General features: G+C 48.5%; 1 protein-coding gene across 4 annotated transcripts in view; it reads left to right on the top strand.

The window, feature by feature from the left end:
• MYH11 (myosin heavy chain 11) overlaps positions 1 to 21,567 on the top strand; it is a 113,599-nt gene that overhangs the window by 61,799 nt on the left and 30,233 nt on the right. For all 4 annotated transcript variants that reach the window (XM_026520264.4, XM_026520263.4, XM_026520265.4 and 1 more), the window contains 10 exons: positions 1,083 to 1,175; positions 2,370 to 2,433; positions 4,381 to 4,479; positions 7,712 to 7,855; positions 12,281 to 12,376; positions 14,384 to 14,502; positions 15,301 to 15,453; positions 16,347 to 16,520; positions 18,024 to 18,197; positions 19,863 to 19,977. In XM_026520264.4, the coding sequence (XP_026376049.1) occupies positions 1,083 to 1,175; positions 2,370 to 2,433; positions 4,381 to 4,479; positions 7,712 to 7,855; positions 12,281 to 12,376; positions 14,384 to 14,502; positions 15,301 to 15,453; positions 16,347 to 16,520; positions 18,024 to 18,197; positions 19,863 to 19,977 (1,231 nt within the window). The remainder of the gene's footprint in view (positions 1 to 1,082; positions 1,176 to 2,369; positions 2,434 to 4,380; positions 4,480 to 7,711; positions 7,856 to 12,280; positions 12,377 to 14,383; positions 14,503 to 15,300; positions 15,454 to 16,346; positions 16,521 to 18,023; positions 18,198 to 19,862; positions 19,978 to 21,567) is intronic.

The following is a 21,567-nucleotide window of genomic DNA, read 5'->3' as shown; positions in this document are numbered from 1 at the left end:
TGGGCCCGGGATTTTCACAGAGGTGACACCTTCATTTCATCTTTGGGGAGCTGCAGAGGAGCAGGGCCTGGGGAGGCACAGACACAGAAATAAGTAGCAGCTTCCTGTCCCCTTTAGGGACAGCTACCCGTAATGCCCTCCTGGAGGACAGAGGCACAAGGGGAGAGCTGTGCGCTTGCACTCCCTTCTAGAACTGTCCCCAGCTTCTTTTTAGCCCTGCCCTGCTGCCCTGGGGAAAGGGACAGGGAATTCAAGAGGGAACAAGGAGGAAACCTGAGGTCCAGCACTTCCCAGGGGAGGCCACTGGGCCAGTCTGCAACGCCATGTTTTGGGGCTGGGCAGAAGCAGCTCATCGCTTTCCTGGCATGACTTACCTCGTTGGCCCTTTTCCTGCCATGATTAATCACATGACCGCGTTTGTGCACAGGAGCCCCCTCAGAGGGGGCCGGTGGGCTGTGTACAGTCTCAGCTGCTTTTAACCTGATGAATGGAGCTCAGGCAACCTGCTTTGAAGCTTTGTTTGCAGTCGGTTAAGAGTATTCCCGGTGGGTTTTGTGCATTCCTTATTTTGTCTTCCATAAAGACTTCAGAAAACTAGTCCCGAGAAGAAAACGTGCAACATTAAAAAAAAAAAAAAATCACACAAACCGTCAGGAGAAGGATTGTAGTGCTTAGCTTGAGGACAGCTGCTTGTTAACCGTGAGCAGCAGCGGGACTGCCATAGACAGCAGCGCAGGTTGTGCACTGCACAGCTCCAGGGAGCACAATTCATTACGATATAAATGACATCCTCAACATTGTGAAGTGGTTCTCAGTGAAACGATGTTGGATAGATGAGCAAACCCTTGTCAGAAAGAGGCCTTTCTAGGGAACAGATGTCCTAGCTGTCAGAGAGCCCGGCTGGTTGCTTCTGTTCTGAAATCCTTGAGTACATCTGGACATTAGCATTGCAATCTCAAACAGGGTAGGAGATAGGAGAGGACCTGTAGGCTAAGGGCAGAGTTTTGGGATGCCCTCGTCTAGGGCAGAACTGTCACTACCTGGGTTACTTTCTCCACTAACTAGATGTGAATGAATTTTAGGGTGAGCTGGAAAAGCAGCTTCTGCAAGCAAACCCGATTCTGGAGGCTTTTGGCAATGCCAAAACGGTCAAGAACGACAACTCTTCACGATTCGTAAGTAGCAAAACGCCTGTGGTGTCCTCTCCTGCCTGGGAACGCAGACTCTGCATGTGCAGGGAGCCTGAACCGGAACGGCTGGACGTGTGTCCCTCGACAGCACTGTGCTCTGTATCTTCAGTCCTGTCGTGACCTTACAGGGCTGCCAGGGCTCCTGCCACACATCCCTTCATTCATTCATTCCTTCATTCACTATTCACTCAATAGATGTCCATTGAGCATCTGCTGTATACTAAGCACCTGTTAGGCATTTGACATTTATTCGATAAATACTTATGGAGCACCTAGTAGGTGCCAAACACTTAATACTCATTTACTCAGCAAAACACGAATTGAGCACCCACTATGTACTAGGCACATACATCCTCCAGCAAGTATTTATTAGGCACCTACTGTGTATGATCATTCATAAACTGTTATATGCACCATCCTCTTGCTTTTTCCTTTGCTCAGTTTTTATTAAGCACCTGCTGTAGACCAGACCCTGAGCCAGGCTCACAGGATTGTAGCAAACAAATCAGAAGCGGTTCCAGCCTCCGTGAGGTCTAGTTGGGAGGTGAAGGTCAATGAGGCAGAAGGTGCCACCTTCCCACACACACTTCCCCAGACTCCAAGGGGCTCCCTTTCTCACTTGAGCCTCACGGGGGCAGGAGAGCCCTGAAAGCGGGTGGTCAATCACACGAAGATGTGGTTCCGTGTCCCAAAGAGGAGGCTTGATTCCCAGCTGGGTGACCTTGAGCCTGGAGGAGCGTGGCGGGGCCAGCATGCTTCTGAGCAGGGGGCAGGGAGGGAGCCCTCCAGCCCCAAAACTTGTCCTCACCATGGCTCTACCTCTTAGGAGCACTGGCCCATTGGGCGGCTCATACTGCCTCTCTCAGCCTCAGTTTCCTCACCTTTAAAATGGGGATGACCGTGACCAGCTGAGGAGCATTGCAAGAGCCAAATGAAATTGTTTCACGAATGTTTTATAAGTTCCTCTGTGGCTCTCAGGCCCGGAATCATCCCAGCTCAGCAGATGGTGGTTCTTTCTGACATGCTGACCTGTGAGGTTCTGGGTGTTTGCAAGAAACTCTCTCTGTCCCCCCAAGATCTCCAGTTGCCCCTGGACATCTCTCTCTCCACTTGCCTGCAGTGCGGGGGTGAGGGGCTGAGGCTGGGGAGACCCCCATGAATGTGTTTTCCTGTTGGCAGGGCAAATTCATCCGCATCAACTTCGACGTCACCGGTTACATCGTGGGAGCCAACATTGAGACGTGTATCCTTTGCTGAGCCTCGGTCACACGGGACCTGCCCCCCAACCCACCTCCTGCCCCAAGCCTGAGAGGCCCCAGAGAGGTGGCCGAGCGGCCCCTCTCTCCCCAGGCTCTTGGGTTCTTTCCAGAACAGATCTGCCCTGAGGCCGTTGTCTCTTGACAGCAGGCACTGAGGTGTGGTGGTCACACAAACGTGAGCCCCAAACAGCCTGCGTTTGATTCTGGGTTGACCCCTCCTTAGCTGTGTGACCTTGGGCTAATTACTCAACCTCTCTGTGCCTCGTCGGTGAAATGGGAGTGATAACAGTACCGCAGCAAATGTTAGCTCCTTAAATTCACACAGAAGAACCAGGCTCTACGTGACTATATGGAAACGGGCAAAACGCTAACAGCTGAGGCCCTGGGGGAGGAACATTTCTTTCCTGTGCCCCCAGGGCCCCTGGATTACACTGTGTCCAACCACGCAGGGTGGTTTTTGCCCTCAAGGCCTCTGACAATACAGGTCCACAAATTCTGAACTCCAGTAACTTCTAAAACCGAAACTCAGCTGATGGTTAAACCTGCCGAGCCCCCAAGAGCCTGTTTGTAATCTCTCTAGTCCCCTTAGGAGAACAGGGATGTCCTTTGCCGCGGGAGTAACCGTGGGCTCCCTTGGCACCATTGAGAGTGTCCTATGACACTCGTATAGGGTATCCTCAGTGGTCTCTCCAAAATCTAGCAAACTCTGAACCTCTTCCGGCTCAAGAGTTGGGAAAAAAGATTGCAGAACTTCCGGATTTTGATCATTAGCCTAATGCAGGGGTGCTGTGTGCTGGACACCAGCCTGGGCCCTTGGCACACAGTATCTCATTTAATTCCAGCCCAACTTGGGGATGTGGGGATGCTGTCTTTGCAGAGGACCCGGCCGTGGCCGGAGCTTCTGCTGGGAGGCTGACGAGCAGGCCTTGGGCACTGGCGGGCCAGTGGAATTCTGATTCTTTAGACATAAAGGAACAGCCTCCTGTTTGTTTCGGAGGAAGCAGGCCCCAGGCCCCCAACCAGCCCGGCCGCTCTGAGACCAGTTGCCCGCTATGGGCTGAGACCCCCACGATCTTGGGGCTGCATGGCCTGCCCACCCAGGGAAGATTCTGTCCTACAGCCCATTCTCAGACCCCTGCACATACTTCTCAGCTGTTCATTTCGTATGTTCATGGCAAGTCCCAGGCAGAGACCCCTCCCTGTGGCCTCAGCTTCTGCCCTTTAGATCCGTGGCTGGCAAAGTACGTAGTGTGGCCAGCAACACCCGCATCACCTGCGAGCTTGTTAGAAATACGGGCCGTGGGCTCTGCCCCAGACCTGCAGGCTCAGAGCTCAAGGGTGGGCTGGCCCCCTGGACTTTAACAAGCCTGCTAAGGATCCACAGTTGGAAAGAGGCTGGGACAGCTGAGGCAAGGGCCAGGCGGTCTGAGGGCCCTAGGAAGGCCAGCGCTGCCACGTTTGCGGGGCACAGGTGGGCCTGCCCTAACGTCCTGCCACAGCACACTTAGGGATGAAGAAATCCACCTGGGACAACAGCCCAGCCACACATGTGCCCTCCCCCTACCAATCCGGTACCCCTGTGTCTCTGTGCCGCCCCGCAGCGGAATGGGCTCTCGCCTTAGATGAATTAGGGGTATGTTCACATCCTGAGGCTAGTTGAACCCCAGCCCCTCAGCCAGGGTGCTTTTGGCCACCACAGATGTGGCTTTGCCACCTGCTAGCTGTGTGCTCTTGGAAAATGACTTCCTTCCCTGAGCCTCTCCTTCCCCATGTTGAAAATGCAAATAATATTTGCCTTTACTTCCTCGTATAGTTCATAAGGCTTAAATGAGATCTGCGGTTGGTGAGACAGGGATGGGGGAAGAAGGTAGGTTCTGGCAAGGGGAACACCTGTGGTACCCCTAGAATTCTTAACTCCCCCCTCAAACCAGATCTGCTAGAGAAGTCACGGGCGATTCGCCAAGCCAGAGATGAGAGGACGTTCCATATCTTCTATTACCTGATTGCTGGAGCCAAGGACAAGATGAAAAGTAAGTGACCTGTGAGGACGCATCACGGGGGGTGGGGGGGTGGTTCAGCCATCCCACTCATCATGATCCAGGGTTAATAGGTTGGCTATTAAACCAGAGCCTCAGGTGCTATCAGGGGAATAACTGTCTTTGGGGGGCAGGTGTATGAGTCATCATCTCTTCAGTGAGTGTGGTTTTTGTTCAAGCCACATTTACTGAGCACCTGCTATGTGACACAGCTGACAGTAATCTAATTAGATGTTAGACGACTAATCAAGTCCAATTGGACACAGTCTGCCTTCCAGGAAGGGAGAAGGACAAATGCAATATTTGCCGGTTTATAAAGCTTGGAAGTGGGGCGCCTGGGTGGCTCAGTCGTATAGCGTCTGCCTTCAGCCCAGGACCTGATCCCAGAGTTCTGGGATCGAGCCCCACATTGGGCTCCCTGCTCTGCTGGGAGCCTGCTTCTTTCTCTCCCACTCCCCCTGCTTGTGTTCCCTCTCTCACTGGCTGTCTCTCTCTCTCTCTCTGTCAAATAAATAAAGTCTTTAAAAAAAATAAAAAAACTTGGAAGTATGTAAGAGGCAGTTTCGTAAGGAATTTGGAAGGGAAGAACTAAGCACTTTTCATTATACATGTTTTGAAAGCAAACTTAAGTGGCCTTTGTAGGTCAGGGGTCAACAGACGATCTGTAAAGGTCTGGATAATAAATCTTTTAGGCGTTTTGCTGGCAAGGGGGTTTTGTCCCAAGTACTCAGCTCTGCCATTGTAATGCAAAAGCAGCCATAGGCAAATTATAAGCCCATGATGTTACAATAAAACTTTATTTACAAAGTAGGTGGTATGCTATAGTTTTCTCACCCTTGGAGCAGGGAAAAAATATCTTTTTAAAGATTTTATTTATTTAGAGAGACCATGCACGAGTAGGGGGAAGGGCAGAGGGAGAGAGAAAGAATCTCAAAGACTCCCCGCTGTGTGCGGAGCCGGGTGCGGGGACCCTGAGATCATGACTTGAGCTGAAATCAAGAGTCAGATGCTTAACCAACTGAGCCACCCAGGCTTCCTGGGAAAAAATATTTTTATGGAGGTATAACTAATGTATAACATAGTAGTTTCAGGTATACCACATAACGATTCTGTATTTGTATATATTGCAAAGTGAACACTACCATCAGTGTAGTTCACATCTGTCACCAGTAGGGAAAATATTTTTTCCTGCAAATACAATATACTGTATATGAGATTCCAGTGGGAAATTATATGTTCTGTACCTACAGTAATTTGCTAACTCTCAAAAGAATACACAAATCACATAGCTGAAAAAAAGGAATATATACATAGTATAGTGTAAATTCTAGTAATTCTTTTAAGACTAAAATTTTATGAGAGCAATACAAACTTTGCTTCCCATCACTTTTGGGGCCTGGGGTTAGTCATTTTGCTTAACAAACTTAGCGAAGGGATGTCTGCACTGCTGGTAACTTCGCTGTGATGAAGTGTATTGCGACATTCTGCCGCGAGGGGGCGACCTCATTCACTGTTTAATTCTGATGTTGGGCGGTCTGGAGCATACAATAGGGGCTGCGGTGGAGAAATTTTGGATAAAAGGCAGGGAGATGCTGATGTTGTACACTGGAAATTAGGCAAATTGTCAGTTACAGTGCAGGACATTATGAGGTGGCCCAGGGAGAAATGTGTATATCTCTTTTTCTCTTTGAAACCAAAGTCAACAGTTTGCTTGTTTGGTGATCTGGGTTCCAGTTTTGTGCTCTGTCTCTAGTCTTCCAGAAATTGGGCAAGGATAAGGCTAACTACTGAAATTCCTAGGGGCTATTTTTATTCTTGATGATAGATCTGGAAAGAGGTAAGGCTTTTTGAGAGGATCAAACATTTGTAAATTTACCCAGAGTCTGGATAATGAAATTTTGGCCAAGACCCAAATCCTTGTGACTTTAATCTGGCATCGTGACTAATCCAAAGGCTGGAGTTAACTGGTGTCTTGGGTCAGTTTCACCTCAGGCACCTTCCAAGTGACTTGACCCATAAAAGACCTTTGTTCAAAAAGAAAAATATCTCATTGACTTCTCTCCAAAACCATAATCAAATCCAGCTTCATTAAAGATTGATCTAGAAGAGGACACTTGATGTATTGGCGGGTGTGCTAAAAGCAAATAGTACAAGAAAAAGAGAAGCAATTATAAATTTAGGGGAGGGGTGCTGAATAAGCCCCCAGAGCTGAAATCAAGAACAGCCATAAAATGTAACCACAGAATACTGCTTTACAGAGAACCATGTCTCCTGATATAAACAAGGAGTTGGCAAATGTTTTTGCTGAAGGGCCAGATAGTAAATATTTTAGGTTTGGGGGACCATACGGTTTCTGTGGCAGCTACTCCAGTCTGCCTGCCCCTGTAGCATGAAAGCTGCCATAGAAAAGAGACAAGGAAATGGGAGTGTCTGTGTTCCAATAAAACTTTATTTATAAAAACAACCAGAAGACTAGATTGGACAAGAGAGCTAAATCTTTATCCACCAATGCAGGGGATCAATAGATAATATCTCATTTTGAAATATCCAGAAATAGCTAAATATAGATGATATATAAACATAACATTATAATTTATATAAGCCTATATGATATATGACATAGAGTATATAATGTGTAATTTATGTTATGTGTAATTTATATTAAGCTGTTAAATAGAGAGATAGTGGTAAGTACCAGAAGGAACAGCTAAAAGAGATAAAAACAGTACTATAGGGTAAGGAAGGAACTGGAAAAAAGGTGGACAGGGAATGGTGTTTTTATTATAAACCTTTTGGTAGTAATTGATTTTTAAAATTCATGTGCATTAATGATGCGACCCAGTTTCATAAGTGGATGGATAAAAACTGATCTAACTCTTCAGGCAGCTTTGCTCTAAAAGGCAGGGTGTTTGGGGGCAGTTGAGATAAAGGCTTCCCTTCCTCGGGCTAGATGCAACCCTGTGTCGGGAGACGTGGCTTAGCAGGTGGAGCCAAGGCTAGGTTTCAGCTGCCAGGGACCTTGGGGCAGTGCACAACCTGCACCGCTGTATGAGGCCAGTGGTGGCTGCTGATGACTTCTGTGTGATGGAGCAGAAGGAAGTTTTAAACTGTACAAGTCTCAGAAAAGGGAATGAACTTAGGATGGCCCAGACCCTTCGCCAGGCTCCTGCCTCTCATGTTCAAAGTCCCTCCTCGTGACCACCACCCTATCTTCCTCTCCTTCTAGATGACTTGCTTTTGGAGGGCTTCAACAACTACACATTCCTCTCCAACGGCTTCGTGCCCATCCCGGCCGCCCAGGATGACGAGATGTTCCAGGAAACAGTGGAGGCCATGGCGATCATGGGCTTCACTGAGGAGGAGCAGCTGTGTAAGTCTTCACACTGGGTGCTGGTGAGGGGACCTAGAGTCGTGCTCTCAGGACCACCAGAATTAGTGACAGATTTCTGCTTGCTGGATTCCCTCAACTCCCTCAAAAAAAAAAAAAAAATACACAAATACAAAGAAGAAGAAAAGAAGGAAAATAAATATTACCTTAGGTGGCTTATTGGTGTTTTAGAAAAGTGGCTTCATATGTTAGGCTCTTTCAGTTACAACCAACCCAGATTGGCTTAAGTGAAAAGGAAAACGATCCACTTGCAGAGCTGGAAAGTTCAGGGATATGGGTTTCAGGTACAATGGGTTCTGTGGGCTCAAAGGATGTGTCTAGAACTTAATCTCTGAGCAATATTGTCTTTAGGTGGGCTGCAGTTTCTTGGCAGCAGAAAAGCTGCTGCAGCTCCAGCCCTTGCATCCTTTGGGCTTATGTCCAGCAGAACAGATTGGATTCCCCGCCTGGGTCCCTGAATGAAGTCTCATGGACTCTTACTGGTCGGCTTAGGTTGATGTGCATATTCCTGAGTTATCCACAGTGATCCGGGCTTACGGAAAGCTCTGAGTGGCTTATGTGATGGTCTCTGTTCCATTTTGGGGCTGGAGATAGAGAGTATGTTGGCCTCCTCAAGAACATATGGGCACAGGGTGGGCGGGGGTGCTGGTTTACTTGGGCTCTTCCTGGAAAGTGCATTCTGGTGATAGACCCATGTTGATCCATGTCACCAACCAATGACCAAGAAACACATTTGATTCTGAGACCAAGAAAGCTCAAAGAGATAATCTTGGTTTCCACACTGTGCTTCAAGAAATACTTGTCCTGGGTTAGACGTGCCCCAGTGTTCGAGGTTAATCTCTTTTGGGAACATGAGGACACGGTTGTGGAAAATTTTTCTTCCTTCCCACGCCCACACCCCTTTGGAACCCCAGAATAGTGCTGTGGTTGCTGAAATACAGCATAGAGGGAGGGGCAACTTCCCTCGAGATAACTGGGGGCCCAGAAAAAGCAGGCTCCGTGGGTCAGTGGACAAATGGGTGGTGTTTGTGGATTTTGGCCAGAGCCCCGCAGCAGAATCCAATGTTAACAGCATCCCTTCCTGAATGGCTCTCCTAGAATGATTTATTTTATTTGGGACACGAGTCATTTTTGCTTCTAATCTTTGCCTTAAACACACACACACACACACACACACACACACACACACACACACAAAGTACTTGCTGTATGCCAGGCATTTGCTAATGCCTCTTTAAAAAAAAAAAAAAGGTACCAAAATGTCCCGTATTAAGTAATAAAAAACCAGAACAATCTAAAATGTTGATCAGTGAGGATTTATTCAATTATTATTCAGCCTTAAGGAAGAAAAGGATTGCTTCCTTTTTTTTTTTTTTTAAAGATTTTATTTATTTATTCGACAGAGATAGAGACAGCCAGCGAGAGGGAACACAAGCAGGGGGAGTGGGAGAGGAAGAAGCAGGCTCATAGCAGAGGAGCCTGATGTGGGGCTCAATCCCACAGCGCCGGGATCACGCCCTGAGCCGAAGGCAGACACTTAACGACTGGGCCACCCAGGCGCCCCAGAAAAGGATTGCTTTCTAAATTGCTTTCTAAACATGGACTTGTGGAAATACTTCTAATATATTTAAAGTGAAGATATCAGGTGACAAAGCAATATGCTAAGTGCTTTATATGCATTATTTAATATCAAAAGAACCCAGCGATGTGGCCATTGTTACCCCCAATTTGCCAATGAGAAAACTGAGGCACAGAGAAGTGAAGGAATTCGCCCAAGGACATACAGCATGTTGCTGGTGGAGCTGGACTCCTTCTCCAGCTCAGGAACTCCCAAGCCCCATTGTGTGATTCACTGTGTTCCATTTTTGTCTGTGGAAAGGTGGTTTTTGTCCTTTAAACCCTTTCAAAAATCGGTGTCAGAACCAAGATATGGAAATCAAGGCTAGAAGGAGGCCAGTGTATCCTAAAATGCGGACTGGTGTCCTTATCAGTGCTGTGGAATCCCACTGCGGGATGTTGGTCCTTTCTCTGCACCTTTTCAATTCTGATGACTTTCAAGGAGAGAGTAGCAGCTTGGCACCCACTAGGTCCTCAGCCCCCCTCTCTGGTCCTTGCTCATCCCCCCTTTCACCACAAAGAGCAGACCCCCGGGCCCAGCGTCTTACTAGAATTTGATAATATTGTTCCTTTTCCCTGTATTTATTTTCGTAGTTGCCATCTTTTTCCATGGCAAGGGAAGCTGATCTTTCACTTACCATACAGTTTCCTAGTAAAGTAAGCTCAGGAGAGAGAAGTAAGCGAATGTATAGAAAAATGTTAAGTGAATAGCAGGGTGGATGGAACGCAGAGTGAGCGTTAAGACAAGTGTGTGTGGTGACTGATGCGCCATGGGACACAGACCTGGGGGTGGGGTGGGAAGTTGGCCCCCCCAGGGGACATTTTTGGGTCTCACAACTCAGGAGAGGGAACACTCCTGACACCTAGTGGTCAGAGACCATCCTGCAGGCAGGCACGGGGCAGCCCCCCCACACCAAAGATTTATCTGATCCCAAATTTCAGTAGTGCCAAGATTGAGACCCCCTGAGTTAGACCGCTTCCCTGGGCTCTGTAGGCATTGCAGCAATCCTTAGTCTAAACTTGGAGTTTAAAAACTATTAGCACAGCACTTAACAGTTTACAAAGCCCGTCTGGTATTGTTAAAGGGAGCTGCCTTAGTTGTTTCCCATCAAGAGAAGCTGTAGGTCATTTGGGGAGGAAGGGTGTCTGCAGTCGTGAGTGGGAGCAGATGGGTGGGTGGTCAGTAACGGGGCCTTCCTCCTCCTGAGCTGGGCCAGGGTCCTTGAGGTGTGAGGAGAGCTGTTGCGAAGGGCTGTCACCCCGAGTTTGGCCTGAGGAATGAGAAGGCTGGGATCTCAGGCTTTGTTCCCAGAACACAGTGATTTCTCTTGGAAGCCAGAACCCTGGGGGATTTGAATCTGTGTTAAACTAAAGGCAAGCGTTTGCATTAATTAGTCATCTGTCTTTCCATCCTCCATTCATCTATCTGTCCACCCATCAATATGTCCACCCATCAATATGTCCATCCCTTCATCAATCCACTGATCAGCTCAGCCATCTATTGATCTATTCATTGATTCACCCATCTTCCTCTCTTCCATCCATCCATCCATCCACCATCTTCCATCCATCCTTCCTTCCTTCCATCCATCCATCCATCCATCCATCCTTCATCCTCCATCCATCTTCCCTCCCTCCCCATGTGTGTCTGGACCCTGAAGTAGGCTTCGAGAATACAGAGATGATAGGTCATTCCCCCACTCTCCAGTAACTCAAGGTCTTGTGGGGATTTCAGACGTAGGAGCCGTTTTAACAGTAGCATGGCTGAGTATGGAGTCAGAAGGGTTCCATGGGTCTAGGAACACATTGTTTTATCTGAGGACACCTAGGTAACAAGTAGGAAAAAAATCTCCCCCTTCTGGATCCTAGCATGAGCATCTTGTACGCTCAGCCAGACGATATTAAGAAGCACAGGGATTGTTGTTTTGCTTTGTTTTGTTTTTTGCTCTTTCAATATCTTTTATTGACGTATAACTTACATTTTAGAAAACTGTGCGTATCGTTAAGTGCACAGTTTGATTAATTTTTATAGACTGAACACACCTGTGCTCCTTGCACCCATTTCAACTAAGAGAGCACCAACAGCCCCCTGGAAGCTTCCCATAGCCCTTCTAGTAGTTTCCCCCAATCAAGGATAGCCATTATCCCGACTTCTAACAGCATAGTTTTTCCTGTTCTTGAACTTTCTCTAAGTAGACTTGCGTAGTTATGTTCTTGTTTGCATTTGGTGTCTTTTGTTCAGCATTTGTGAGATACAACAGTTTCATTGGTTGTGGTTATAAATCATTCATTCTCCTTGCTCTACAGTAGGGTTAACAAACATTTTCTGTAAATACAGAGAGTAAATACTCTGTGGGTCATACGATCTCTGTTGCAACTGTTCAACTCTGCCCTTGTAGCATCAAACAGCTGCTAATAATATATAAATGAATGATTGTGGCTGTGTTCCAATAAAACTTTATTTACAATGGCAGACAGTGGGCCGGAGTTGGTCCACGGGCTGTAGTTTTGTCCATGGGTTGGTCCAACCCCTGCTGCACAGTGTTCCCTTATAACACAAGATTTTTGGCAATCATCTGAACATATCCTGCTATCCCCAGCCAGGTTTTCTACCATGGTAGCAGGAAGTTAGGTTAGTTTGCCTTTCTTCTAGACTTAGGAGCTCAAAGCTGAGTCTTTTTGGGAAAAAGACATAGGTTGGCTCTAAGGTCCCTGATAGATTTTAGACTTAACCTCCAAAGCACCTTGGTGTTGACGTCTGTCTTACCCGCTCTTCTCTTCTCACCCCAGCCATACTGAAGGTGGTGTCATCTGTCCTGCAGCTTGGAAATATTGTCTTCAAGAAGGAAAGAAACACAGACCAGGCGTCCATGCCAGATAACACAGGTGCTTTTTGTCTTTTCTCAATAATTGACAACTTCTGTGATGGCAAGAGGGCCACGTGAAGCCGTTGGTTGTTTTTGGATGGGGCTATTAACAAGAGCTGAGGTAACTTGTTTTCACTGACTTCTGTCTGTTTTAGACTTTTTACTGCCCAAGAGCCTACAGTGGGAAGTTCTTGAAACAGCGTGGCGGGGGGGAGGGGAACTAACAGTTTCAGATCAGACAGGAAGGATCCTTAGGGAGCTTCAATTCTAATCCCGCCCCCATCATCTGTTTTGTTAAACAAATATTTTTGAGCGGGTACAATCCCCCTTCCTCATGACACAGACGGTCTTGCTGGGGAGACAGAGCTCAAGTTTCTTTGCAATTAGTTTCCAGATGAAGTATAAGATGCCCAGTTAAACCTGAATTTCAGATAAACAACAAATATTTTTATTACAAGATATATATCATCTTATGGTTTATGCAATATTTGGGACCTAATTATAATTTGTAAACGTTGGTGGTTTATGTGAGATTCTGGCTTAACTAAGCATCCTGTATTTTTTTTTTTTTTTCTAAATTTGACGGCCTTACCTACAAATCAGCAGTGTTTGGTGTTATGGAAAGATTGCGTGGTTACCCCCATGCATGTGGGTGGCTGAGCCAAAAGCATAACTTAAGTCCCGGCTTGTCCACCTACGGTCTCCAAGCCACCGGCCCAGGCCGTATGTTGTGCTGCTTTTGCGAGCTCCCTGGAGCTTACCCTCCATTGCACCTGCCCTTTGTCTCTCACGTGGTACACTCCAAAATACGGCACGTGAAAGGGCTTCTCTCACCAAGGAGAAAACTTCAGGGAAAGACAAACCCAGAGGCCCCCCTCACAAAGAGATGGGGCAAAACCCTAAAACCACACCATGTATCGTCCACCACACGCGTGCAGACCATCAGGCACCACTAGCCTTCGCGTGGAGGAAGCAGTCCTGGTGGACGACGATTATTTTCTTTTGAGGAAAAGGTTTAAAACGCAGAAATGCAATAATATAACAAGGGTCCACCATCCAGAATCGACATTTGTGAATGTGTTCTCATACTGCTTTGTCTTTCAAATGAAACCGAGTAGCCGACATTGACTTGACGTCACCTTGTCCTCCCAGCAGGCTCCCATTCTCCTCCTCATGCTTCCAGGCAACCGCAACTCTGTCCCCCTCCCATTGCATTTTTATGCTTTCACACGCATGTATCTGAATATATGCTGTTGCTTTGTGAGTGTGACTTTAGTTTACATGAGTGATGTCACACTGGAGGCGTCATTCTGCAGTTTTTCTCTAGACTCACCGTTGTCTGGATCCTGGTTTCTCAACAATAGCGCCCCCTAGTGTGACAACCAAAAATGTCTCTGATCATTGCCAAATGTCCTGAAGGGGCAAAATCATCCCCAGTTGAGAGCCATTGGTCTAGAGAGAGAGAGAAAACGAGAGTCGTTCCTTTACCTACTCTTGGGTACTCATCTTGTGAAAATACTGTGATGTATTTGTTCGTTTCCATATTAATGGACATTTAAGTCGTTTCCAGTATTTTCCCACCACAAATAATGATGCAACACAGATCTTGGCACAGTGGGACACATCTTTATTGGTAGTTGGCCTGTGCCTTACCTCACTTAATCATGTTGACAACCCCACAAGGTACCAGATGCCCCATTCTTTTTATGAGCCGAGAAAAGACTTTTCCAAAATCACGTAGTTAGGAAGTGGGAAAGGTGCGAGAACTTGAGTCTAGAACTGCCTGACCCTAAGCCCCCACTTAGGGCATACCTCCATCCCACTCTTAGCAAAACAGTGGGGATGAGGTCACCAATGACAGCAGTTTTCAGGAGGCTTTCATGCAATGTTCACTACCATCATGCTCCATTTCTCGAAAAATATCCAAGGTATACACAGATCACAAATGTCCCATGTGATGTGCCTTCCTTCCTAAGCCTTCTCTTTTGTAATACACTTTATTAAGTGTACTTTTTCTTCCATCCAGCTGCTCAGAAAGTTTGCCACCTCATGGGAATTAATGTGACAGATTTCACCAGGTCTATCCTGACCCCACGTATCAAAGTCGGGCGGGATGTAGTGCAGAAAGCGCAGACAAAAGAACAGGTAACGACGCACTTGTTGTTCAGTTTTGCATGTGAAATGATTTCTACACTCGCCATTTATTTCTGCAGAATCTTCCTTCCATCCATCAATCCATCCATCCATCCATCCATCCATCCATCCATCTGTTCATCCATCCATCTGTTCATCCATGTATCCATCCATCCATATATACAAACATCTGTTCATCAGTTCATCCTTCCATCCATCCATTTACCCGTCCATGTATCTCTTTTCATCCATCCATCCATCCATCCATCCATCTGTTCATCCATCCATTCACCCCCCATGTGTCCATCCAACCATCCATCCATCCATCTTTTTATCCATCTGTCCATTTCTTTATCCCTCATCCATTCAATACTAGAATATTCAAAGTCCCGTATCAGGTTTTGAAGGTTCAGTACTGAACAAGAACAGCATGGTACGTCATCTTGATCTCGTAGTTGCACATACAAGGTCAGACCTAAAAGATACATTTTTGAAAATGACTGTGTACCCTTTCTAGAGGCAGAACTGACCACTTCTAAGTGGTCCCTGTGATGGAACAGGCTCTCCTCTGTTCCAGGTCCCTCTGACAGGAAGTGTTTTATTGTCCACACAGTCATTCCTTAGGTCTGACTACTCTATTCCTTACTGCCACTTTTCTACTGGGTGTAGAGATGGCATAATTTCCTTTTTTGTTTATTTTTAAAGGACTGATTATGGGTAGGAGGGGAATAAAAATCTGAGCTGCTGGCCAGGCTTATCTGAAAATGGGGCCCATCGGGGATGACCATGTTCCCTCACTTGCCCCCACAGGCAGACTTTGCCGTAGAGGCTCTGGCCAAGGCCACCTATGAACGCCTTTTCCGCTGGATACTCAGCCGTGTGAACAAAGCCCTAGACAAGACTCACCGGCAAGGGGCTTCGTTTTTGGGGATCCTGGACATTGCTGGATTTGAGATCTTTGAGGTACAGCTTGGTGGGATCATGACAGCCATGGTCTTGGCTCTCTGGGATGAAGTTTCCCTCTGGAGAAGTCATTATTTCAGAGAAGGGCAGGCAGATAACTACTTAGAGTGGAAGGTTGTCTAGCTAAGGTTACACCCTTGAGGGTGTAGGAAATGTATTCATTTGTGAAACTGAGAAGGCCGGAGCTACAGCTGGGTCCAACAGGCAAGACCTGATCTCTTCCATCTCTCTCTTTCCCGTCCTCCACGTTGGTTCTGTTCTCAAGCTGGTTTTCCCCTCATGGTGGCAAGATGGCTGCCACAGCTCTAGATGGCTCTCAGCAACCTTGGAAGTTCTGAACAGTTCCAACCGTTCCCAACAGTTCCAACCAAAATCTTGCAGTTGAGTCTCACTGGCTCTTACTCACCTGAGTTGGGTCAGGCCCTGTTTTCAGGGTCTTCCTATACTTCATGTAATGGGAACATGGCCACTGGATCCCACCCCCACAGACTGGAGGGGCATTCTCAGTGAGAGGGAAGGTCTGGAGATGGACAGGTAGTCTGAGACGTATGTACTAGAGAATCACTCTCTCTCTGAGTTTCAGCGTCCACATCTGTGCAGTGGGGGTGATGAAGGACCTTACACAGTTGTTCTACCACCCATAAATCTCTGTGCAGGGGCAGGAGAGAAGCACCCTCAAAACAACGTGTGTGGGGACCCTGTGCTGTGCAAAGAGCCAGCCCCATGAGCTCTCGGCAGCCTTTGCTGGGGCTCAGCCCTCTGGGCTCCAAAATGGCAGATGGGCTCTTGTGGCAAGGGTGCCAGCCAGGGTGCGCTCTTGGGGCAGAGCTTCCCTGGGCGCCCTGTCCTCCGACCGAGCTGCTCACCGGGCCCCCCCGCTGTCGTGCACGCAGGTGAACTCATTCGAGCAGCTGTGCATCAACTACACCAACGAGAAGCTGCAGCAGCTCTTCAACCACACCATGTTCATCCTGGAGCAGGAGGAGTACCAGCGCGAGGGCATCGAGTGGAACTTCATCGACTTCGGCCTCGACCTGCAGCCCTGCATCGAGCTCATCGAGCGCCCGGTGAGGGCCCCCCCACACTCGCATGCGTGTGAGGCCTCCTTTGGCTGCACACGGACCCCGCCCTCGCCCCACGGGTGCCCGGCTTCCCCCGCCCCCGGGTCCTTGTAAGCTCGATCCTACTGTCCCTTTTTTTTTTTTTTAAGATTTTATTTATTTATTTGGCAGAGAGAGAGACAGCCAGCGAGAGAGGGAACACAAGCAGGGGGAGTGGGAGAGGAAGAAGCAGGCTCCCAGCAGAGGAGTCTGATGTGGGGCTCAATCCCAGACCACCGGGATCATGCCCCAAGCCGAAGGCAGACGCTTAATGACTGAGCCACCCAGGCGCCCCTCGATCCCACTGTCCCTTAACCCACATTTTATTCTCAAGGGTGTTTTCTTCTTTTATTGCTCTCTCCCTTGCTTCCCCTCCCTCCTCTCCCCTCCCCTCCCTCCTCTCCCCTCCCATTCCTCCTCTCCCCTCCCTCCTCTCCCCTCCATTCCCTCCCCTTCCTCCTCTCTCCTTCATTCCCTCCTCTCCCCTCCATTCCCTACCATCCCTTCTCTCCCCTCCATTCCCTCCCCTCCCTCCTCTCTCCTCCATCCCCTCCCCTCCCTTCCCATCCATTCCTTACCCTCCCTCTCTTCCCTCCCCTCCCCTCTCTTCCCCTCTCTCTCATTCATCCCCAAGGCAAGGGTCTTTGTTTTGCTCACTGATGTGTCCCTGACTCCTAGAACCACGCCCACAGTAGGTGTACAAGCGATGATTGTTGAGTGTTTACTGAGCACCTACTGTGTGCCGGGCCCCTCTTGAGGGGCTGGGGATGTAACTATGGACGGGGTGGACCTAGTCCCTGCCCTCCCAAGGGAGCAGATGGTGAAACCAGACAAACAAATCAACTAAAACCTCTCGTGAGGCCCATGCGGAGAACGGCTGAGGGAGGCCTGCTTTGGACAGAGGAGTGAAGACGTACTTCTCAGGGCGCCTGGCTGGCTCAGTCGAAGGAGCATGTGCCTCGATCTCGGGGTCCTGAGTTCGAGCCCTACGTGGGGTGTAGAGCTTACATAAAAAATAAAAGAAAGAAAGAAAAGAAAAGAAATACTTCCCTGATCTGAGTCTAAAACATGAAGACCATTTAAGCAGAGTAAATGGCATGTGTGTAAATTTGGCCATGTTCCTGGCACCTGGGCTTAGCCTGTCTGGGCCACAGAGAAGGGCTTTGGTCAAAGGAACCCTGGATGAATTTATATGTAAAGCAACAAATTCAAGTGTGAGATCTTTGGGCTGGTCAGTGTGTTCTGTCCACTAGGGGGCAGCAGCAAACAGGTTCTGTGGGTGCCCGCCCGTCGGGCTAATTTGGGGATAGATCCGTGGGCCTAGAAGACATAAATCCATCTCTCTATGTAGACAGAAGAGGTGACAGAGCCAGGGGGGCTCCCTACAGTATGTTTCGGTGGCCAGCTCTTTCTGACAAGCCCGAGGCTTGGGCCACCCTAGCTATGACCCTGCCTTCCGGTGTCCCACAGAACAACCCTCCCGGGGTGCTGGCCCTGCTGGACGAGGAGTGCTGGTTCCCCAAAGCTACAGACAAGTCCTTCGTGGAGAAGCTATGCACGGAGCAGGGCCAGCACCCCAAGTTTCAGAAGCCCAAGCAGCTCAAGGACAAAACGGAGTTCTCCATCATCCACTACGCCGGGAAGGTACCAGCCGTGGGCCCCAGGGCTCGCTCTCTGTCCACGGGGGGTGCTCAGAGCAGGAGTTTGGGAATGGCAGAGCCCAAAGGCATGTGTTGTAAATCAAATCAAAGCAAGGCCTCCTATGTATGGTCTGAGCATCTGTAAGGGAGACCAATAGATATAACCAATGTGTGTGTGTGTGTGTGTATATATATATGTGTATATATACACATATATATATATATATATTATATATATATATTTTATATATATATTTTTTATATATATATATATATACACACATATATATTCCAATATATATATTCCAACCAGGGTGACCAGGCAATTCCTGTATAGATGCTGAATCCTTCCTGCTACAATTTAAACCCAACAGGAAGGGCCAACTGGGATGGGACGACCGATAAACACACCTTTGGGTCCAACAAACCTCTCCCTTATCACAGACTTGCGCTCACCACTGCCAGCCTGTGCTGTCCAGGGATACGTGACGGTTGTCTTCTTCCTTCTGCTTGTCCTCTTCGTCCTCTTTCTTCCTCCTCCTCCTCTTCCTCCCTCCCTCCTCCTCCTCCCCCTTCTTCTGCATGATAATGATAACCGTCAGGTGAGAACTGTAAATACATAGGAGCTCCCCCTATGGCTCCCGAGGGTTCTGGATAAAGTAGAAGAGATGCAGCTTGGCCTGGCTTGCAGATCTGAGTATTTTATTGTCTCTCCAGCACTGCCCCCCTCCAGCCTCAGGCAAACAGGCAATGTCCTGTACCGGGCGTTGTCCGGGGCCACATCTGACCCACCGCGTGTTTCTGTAAATACAGTTCTATGGGCGCAGGGCTCCTGTGTTTACATAATGTCTTTGGCTGCTTGTGACCCAACGATGTGACAGAGATGTGGTGCCCTGCAGAGCTGAAAATATTTACTATCTGGGCCTTTTACCAAAAAGAGTTTGCCAACTCCTACCCAAACTCCAGGGAGTGTGCGTTCCCATAAGCACATGAGTAACACTTTCCTCTTTCCCGCTTTCCAAGTGGCTTTTTTCAGTCCCCTCTCCGATGAGGCCTGGTGACCACCATACAAACCCGCATCCCATAATAACCCCCCCAAAGCTATTTTACAAGTTCCTTCCGTTTCAGGGTCACAATCATAAAATGAAGGCTTTGGCTACTGTCCGGGGTCAAGTCAGGAATTGAAAAAGCTTTATCGGTCCTTTTTCTGTATATCCATATATCGGCCTCTCCGAGACTCAACAATTACACTCCTCAGAGAGGGGAAATGAGGTCCTCCAATGTCATGTGATTGTGCCCAAGGCCTCTCTGCTTGAGAGGGGAGCTTCAGGTGGGAGGGAGGGGCTTGGCCATCAGCAAAGCTCTCCACCTGGTGGAACTCACAGCGGTCCTCCTGGGCTCTGCAGAGGGGAGGCTGCCGGAAGCTGAGAGAAGCGAGGATAGAGTCAACAAGGGGTGCCGTTGGCTGATGCCCCACCGTGCACAGGGCCCTTTAAAGTACTGATCTGTCGGTCTCTTCCTGGGGTTTGAGGATTCCCATCGCTGTGGCTGCTAATGCCATCTCCTCTCCCACCTGGGGAGATCCGGGAGGGAAATGGGAGGCCTTGGGCCCTAGCTGTCATTTGTAACGGAGGCAGGGGCGCCTGACCGGTGGGGTGATCCTGGGCAGGTGGACTATAATGCCAGCGCCTGGCTGACCAAGAACATGGACCCGCTGAATGACAACGTGACTTCCCTCCTCAATGCGTCCTCGGACAAGTTCGTGGCCGACCTGTGGAAGGACGGTAAGGGCTGCCGGCTGGAGCTGGGGGACAGGATACGCAGTGCTCTGCCTCCTTCCATCTGCCTCCGTTTGCACACCTGCTCCCGGGGGGGGGGGGGCTGCGTGGGGGTGGGGAGAGGGCAGGGTGTGCAGGTGCTAGTGATGACTCTTGACACGTTCAGCCACTTCTGGAGTGGTGACCCCTGACCCCTCAGTCCCACACCCGGACCCCAGGGAGAAGGTCCTAAGTCAGGGTGCAGGCAGTAACAGAGAAAACAGTGCAGGAGGTGTGGTGACTTCCCATCTGGAGTCGTAAAGACTTGACTGTGATCTCGTCTCTGCCACACACTAGCTGTGTCATCTTGGACGAGTCTCTTGACATCATTAAGCTTGAGTGTCCTCCTTAGTAAAACTCTTACTAAGACCCCACCTCTCCTAGGATTATTGTGAGGGTAGAATTAGACCAGGGCTCAATCTTGAGCATGCATCAGGATCTCCTGGGGGGACTTGTCAAAACTCAGAGAGCTGGGCCATCCCCCCCCCCCAAGAGGTTCTGATTCAACAGGTCCAGGAGGGACCTGAGAATTGCATTTCCTACAAATTCCTAGGGGGTGCTATTGCTGCTCTGGGGACCACACTTGTGTTCCCTCTGAGAACCAGCGAAGAGATAATCCATGTGAAGTGCTTAGCCCCTGCAGTCCCTCAGTACATGGCTGCTTCCATGACGACTGTTAGGGGTGGTGGGGTTTTCCGCTTTTGTTCCTGGACCTCCGTGCCTGCAGCAGATTGTGTCCTTGTGACGGGGCCTGTGGGCCTTGGGCTTATCCTGAACACCCTTGTTTTAAGCACGGTAGAAAATGCTGGAGGAGAGGTTCTGTTGTGCCAACATTTACTGGGTGCTCACCATGTCCCAGGCCCTGGGATGGGGTAATGGCATCTCAGCCTGGGATTTGTGACCGTTTCAGCAAGGCCCTTCCCTCAAGGAGCCCAGGGAATAGCAAAGACATTGTTCCATGGGGCCTAATTGAGTACAAGGAGCTGAAACAGGGCATCCTAATGCCAGTGGAGTTGAGCTGAACCACCATCAGCCAATCTGATGGAACTGTCATCTACAGACTACTTCACCCAGCAACAGCAGAATGCATGTTCTTCTCAAGCTCACATGGAAATTCCACCAAGCTAGACCACATTCTGGGCCATAAAACACACCTTAATGAATCTAAAAGAATAGAAAGCATACAATTTCTGGTCTTGGACCATCGTGGAATTAAGCTAGAAATCAATAACAGAAGGATAGCTGGAAAATCCCAAAATACATGGAGGTTACGCAACACACTTCTAAATGGCACATGGGCCAAAGAAACGTCTTCTTTGGCCCTTGGCCCATGTGTTATTTAGAAGTGTCTTGGTGTGTTATTTAATTTTCTCAAGTGAAATTTTAAAATATTTTGAACTAAATAAAAATGAAAACACAATTTACCAAAATTTGTGGGGTACAGCCAAAGCAGCACCTTGAGGGAAATTCACAGCAATGCCAGTGGTTTGGGCTTGGCATGTGCAACATCCCCTGGGATGGTGGGAGTCTCTCATTCTGTTCCGAAAGAAAAAGAAC

This window comes from Ursus arctos, unplaced genomic scaffold (assembly GCF_023065955.2).
Source record: "Ursus arctos isolate Adak ecotype North America unplaced genomic scaffold, UrsArc2.0 scaffold_2, whole genome shotgun sequence".
Taxonomy (NCBI): domain Eukaryota; kingdom Metazoa; phylum Chordata; class Mammalia; order Carnivora; family Ursidae; genus Ursus; species Ursus arctos.
Note: the sequence above shows the minus strand (reverse complement) of the source record. Positions and strands in the feature narration are given on the sequence as shown.